Source organism: Primulina huaijiensis, chromosome 3 (assembly GCF_012295235.1).
Source record: "Primulina huaijiensis isolate GDHJ02 chromosome 3, ASM1229523v2, whole genome shotgun sequence".
Taxonomy (NCBI): Eukaryota; Viridiplantae; Streptophyta; class Magnoliopsida; order Lamiales; family Gesneriaceae; genus Primulina; species Primulina huaijiensis.
In genome coordinates this window covers 5199325-5205113 of record NC_133308.1, presented here as the reverse complement: position 1 = coordinate 5205113, position 5789 = coordinate 5199325, and the positions used below count along the sequence as shown (strand labels likewise).

At 33.4% G+C, this 5789-nt stretch overlaps 1 protein-coding gene across 1 annotated transcript; it reads right to left on the bottom strand.

Moving 5' to 3' along the window:
• Positions 1–4201: 4201 nt before the first annotated feature.
• On the bottom strand, positions 4202–5555 carry LOC140972130 (inorganic pyrophosphatase 2-like). The gene is made up of 4 exons (XM_073434597.1): positions 5341–5555; positions 5114–5235; positions 4801–5002; positions 4202–4709 (listed from the first exon to the last, which is right to left on the bottom strand). Exons 1-4 carry the CDS (start codon positions 5476–5478, stop codon positions 4338–4340), a joined length of 834 nt encoding a protein of 277 aa, XP_073290698.1. The 5' UTR covers positions 5479–5555; the 3' UTR covers positions 4202–4337.
• Positions 5556–5789: the final 234 nt, after the last annotated feature.

Here is a 5789-nt window from a genome sequence, read left to right as displayed (position 1 = left end):
CAACCCACCTAGGGACCCTACTGACCAAGCCCAAGCCCCTGCACCTAGCCCCGGATCGCTCAAACTTACCTGGAAAGTGACCCAATTTCTGCATGTTTTCTGCGTGAGACTCCCATGAACCATATAACTCCTAACTAGTCTAGGGCTTCTACCAGCCCTTAACAACCGAGCCCCAACCGACCCTAGCCATCCCTGGACCATACCCCGACCAAGCCCAGACCAACCCACTCCCTAGAACCCAGCAGCGAAGCCCCTGAATCCAGAAGCACCACCTGCGCGATTTCTTGCTCCCTCACTGTTTCCACTCTTGGTTCGAGCCACCACCGACCCAGCCCCTAGTCCGACCCCTGACCATGACCCTTGGACCCTTATGGACGTACCCTGAGCCACCCAGCCCCAGCAGCAAGCCCCCTTGGCTGCTGTCACTACCACCAGCCCGCGCGAGGAGTCCCTGCTCCATGGGACTCCTCCTATGCTGCGCGCGAGGGGTCCTAGCACCTTCCTGACCCTGACCCACGACCAGCAGGAGCCCTCCTCGAGACCTGGTCGAACCCCTAAGCTCCAAGCATAGTGATCGAGCCACTTGAATATTGCACACACCATGAACTCACGTTTCTTCTATTTCCTTTGGCCTACGGTTCCAGCTTGTTTCCTATCATGAATTCAGCGTTTTGTGTGTGTTATTAGGACCCTAAAACTTTTGAAAAACGTCCTTGATCAATACCCTAGCCATGGCAGCCCTTTAACACATATTAACCAAGTTTTTTTGGACGAAAAATCATGAGTTCAAAACATCGGTATGAATAGTTGCGAAAATATTATGATGTGTGGCTTGTTTTTCATGAAAAACGATTTTAAATAATTACTATAGTGTGAATGATGAGAAAAAAGAGAATATGACGTGCCTTTGGGTATTAAACGCACGAAATAACGTTGACGAATTGACAAACGATGGCGCGAAGACGATGGCTTGAAGACCCTTGAAATTTTCTAACCTTTACTATCAAATTGTGAGGTGTTGTGCCGTGTAAAAATTGTGAGGAAAAGAATTCTGAATTTGTTGGGGGAAGGGGGCGTGTAGTTGTAGGTTTAATGGGAAGGGTTTAAACATATTTTATGGTTAATTAATTCTTAATTAAGCTTAGGCCCATTAGGAAGTTAATTAGGCCTAATTAAGCTCATTAGTGATTAATTAAAATATTAAAAATAATTTTGCTTAAATAAGTTTGTGAATTTAATAGTCGGGTTGTCAAAAAGTTCGTATTTTTGTTGAAAAACCAACACCGATAAAATTTACGTCCCGACGTATAAATTCACCTCAAACCCCCATATTTTCAAAAATTTGAAAAAGCATCAACCACATTTTAAATAATTTAAAAAAATTATTTAATAAAAATATTTTCCATTTTCCAGCCCTCGGTCTCCGTTCCTCGATCGCAACTCAAATATCCTTTAAAAAAGTACATTTTTTATGCAATCATTTAGAAAAATATAATTTAAACATGTAAATATGCACAACATAATTAATTCATGCAATTAAAACATTTAATTAAAATACAAAAGAATTGAATAATTGCATGCATGTGGTTTGCGTGGACCTTTAAATTTTCGGGGCGTTACAATATCATTATTCAAAATTCTATAAAATTATTTTAAAAGTCTCAATATGACCTTAATGTTAGGACTTAGGAAAACATGATTTAAATCTAACTTTCTAATATTTATTTATAATTAAATTTAAATAATTCAAAGAACCATGAAAATTCGGTTTTCAAACCCAAGGCCGTACGATAAAACCGAGTACTATTTCTAATCGATTTAACGTCATGTTGGTTGATAATACGAAGCAATATGTTATAATCTTATCTTTTGATTCGAAAATAACCAACAAAAGTGTGAACAAGTGATCGAGTTATTCACACAACATAAGAAACAATTATCAATCAATAATTGGAATAAAATTACGAATATATTAAATTCAAAACTAAAACATCACATAATTTTATCTCGGCCAAAAACACAACCTTAGTCAACCGAAAACCGTTGGTATCAGTTGCAGCAACTTGAGATAATAATAAGAAAATAAAGAATAAAATTGGACATTAAGATTTACGTGGAAATCTTTAAAAATTATTAGAGTAAAAACTATATACAAGATGAAAATAATTCCACTATAATATTTATATGGTCCCAGTTCTCCATGCATCGGGTCGCTTAGGGTTAAATTTATAGGTTCAATACTCCCTTCATATTATTCGAAACATTCTTTCATTGAAACAATTAAATTAACAGATGATATATGAAATTGGGATATTTTTTCCTGATAAATTGATGCTCAAGTGGTTATCAAACTTAATAAAAATATAATGTCAAGCATAATTTTTTTCAATATACGCATTGCAATGAGGTCCATTTTCTCATAGTTGCATTCTAATTAACCTCACAGATTATTTTTGACGGATTTTTTTTTAATGTTTAAGTTGACTGAAATGTAATGGGATGGAAAGTGCCATTGAAAAATTTCACAATCCAAAGACCACCTGACCCAAGCCAAAATCTTCAGTGCCCAGCCCAAGCACAATATATTCGGAACCAACCCAATTCAAAAGACTAATTATGATCAATTGAAAATCTTGGTCAAAACAAGAAAAAAAAATTGATTTGGGAAAATTACCGATTATTAAAATCAAACAAACAAAAAAAATAAAATATGTAAAAGTAACTTTCAACAATTAAACCACTCTCATAAATTTAAATTCACACCATTTATATTCATATGAAAAACAATAGATCTAATACAATTTGTTAGGAATTATAGAGCCTCTTAAATGATTTCAGCTAAAAAAAAAAATTATTTTCGATCGAATCAAAACACTACAGAAGCGATGTAATTTCATAAATTATAATCGAACATATGTATATAAATAAATGCTGAATTTAAACAAAATTATTTTCTATAAAACTAATATATTTTACATTTTTTTCTTTTGTGAATCTTATATACATAGAAACCACAGTCTTCTAATATGATCTGGTAGTGTGTAGACACTTGAAAATCTAAAAACTAGAAATCAAAATTTTATTCTCTATTTTTTAAACTTCTTGAAAAAAAATCTCCTTTGTGTACCGATTCCTTTTTCAATAGGAAAAAAAAACAATAGGGCTGTCACACAAACATTCAAATTTGTAGCAAAATTCGAGTTTAGTGGATTTGACAACTATTGCCTCAGACAAAATTTATGGGATTAATTTGACAACTTTTGTCTGAAGTCAAAATTTTCGCTTGACATGTTTTGGCAGAGAGTAATTGAATAACAAGAAAAAACTTTTCAATTCTCAATCATTATTACGTTCGGCCGACTGAACAATTAATTATATTTATCTTTAAGCCAGTCAAATTATGGAGACAATTTAACATCTTTCACATATGATTTCTATATCACATTTATTGTTCGTCATTAATTTAGAAAGGCTTAACGAGGACAATGTACTTTTCACATATATGTGATTTTGCCCATTTGCCAACTTTAAATTATCTTTATCATTTTCATTCTCAATTGAATGGATGAGTTGGTAAGTGATATGGTCGTTGTCAATAGGAAAATTCTCGATTTTCAAATAAAAAAAATCATAGATAATCAAATAGAACAAGAAATATGTATTAAAACAAATTATGTGTCAATTTCAATGTAATTGTGGAAAAAAATTATATATCTCGTGAATAACGTGTTCACTATTTCAGTAGTCCGATTAATACATCGATAATTTTTTTGTTAATATATATGATTATTTGGGTTTAAAAATTTGTTTAAAATATTATTTTAATAATATTAAAGTTTATTTTATTAGTAATTTTTTTGTTTAAAATATATATGTAATTATATTTGATATTTTGATTATATGCATATTGTTGTTTAGATTTTAAATTTTGGAAAATATATATATTTTTTTTATTATTATTTATATAAAAATTTAAGATTTTTAGAATGATAATATATTATTTACTATATTATATAATATAACAGTGTTTCAGTTCAATCGTCTGATTTAACCATTATTTTAAGATAAATCGATTCCATCATCAGTCCGGTTATGAAAAGCGTCTAGAAGCAAAACACAATTTCTCAACCACATACAAAAACAAAAAGTTCTTGTAAGTCAGGAATGCCTTCTTGAACCACATAAATTCAAAATTCTCATGTATATTAACCACAACAAGCATATTAAATTAATTTTAGACAATTGAGAGTCCTCAATGCTGCATAATACAAGGTAAAATAGAAAGGAAAAAGGAGATATCGGCCATGCTTATTGTTCTGCAGAGGAACGGGTCTGCGTTATTGATGAACTCTAAGGGCCAGGGGCAATGCCTCATGGGATGACAAGGAAACTGTTTCAAGTTTACAATCACTTGATAACAATGGGATTGTGTTCGAATCGTTGGTCCCGTGGATCTTGATGTTGTCGATAATTTCGAGAAGAACACGCTCCAGGTCTCCACCATCGACCCATTCGTGAATTTCAGCCCGTAAAAGATGGCGATTTTCGCATATTAAATCCCAAACAGGGAAATTCTTTCTTGGCATTACGAAATCTCCTTCCTTGAGCTTCAAACTCGGGCAAAAATCACCAGCCCCATCTCCTAAATAAATCATCCTCGTCTTCCCTTCTTTCGCTGATGAAGCTTGAATCCTCTCTAAAATCATACCCTGTTAGTAAAAAATACTGATAATGATTAACACTCGTATGCATAGAGTATACGCATGGCTTCCGATGAAAATCGGAACTATGTCTAAATACCTTGCACATGTTCGGAGGGCAAAGCTTGCAGCCATGAGGAGATGAATAAAAATCAGTGTAAGGAGAAATCCTCAGCCTCCCTTCTTCGTCGACGTTGCTCGGGTTTGTATTGATTTCAGAGAAGCAATACTTTATTCCAAGATGATTTAGAATTGTCTCGATGAAGAAGAGGTTTGCATCACTCAGTATCCTCAGATCACACCTAAAAATATATATATACAAGGATTTAAATTTTTTGACCAAAAAAAAAAAGAATGGAAATTAATTTCATTAAATTTTGGTGAAGAAATTTGAAAGAGTAAGGGAAATATACCCTAAGGCATGGGCTTTCTTGATTGCCGGGACAATTCTGTGGTGCAATGGAGCTCTTTTCAGAACATTTTCAATGTCTTCTGTTCTTCTTCCTTGTGCATGAAGCTCTTTCATCATCTTGTCCTGTTTTTTTTTTTTAATGTTAGAATTTATTTTTTACTGACTTATATATATATATATATATATATATATATATATATATAAAATATTTCCAAGAATTTAAGATACCATTAGGGGATTCCACGGCATGGTGGGGAGGAGTGAATTGAATAAATCGGTGGCGCCCAGCTCGTCGACAACCCAATTGTCGCTATCAACGTCGATAATCGTCTTGTCAAAGTCGAAAACCACGACGATTCTTGCCATCTTTTTTTTTTTTTTTTTGTCGAAAATAGAAGATGGAAGATCAATTTATCGGTTTATACGAAATTATGGTTTGTGTATGCAATCTATATTTGCATAGAAATAGGGTTTATATAGTTGTGATGCCATGTGACAAAGAGTAGGCTATTCCTGTGGAATATTTTAAAGTGAAAATTGATGCCATTGGAATATTACTTCCCCATATCGTGGTAATTTGAATCAAGGCCATTCGAATTCTTTTAGAATTTTTTTTACATAATTTTGGTGGTCCCAATCAAGCGTTGGATATGGTGGGCAATGATTCGGATGTCTAG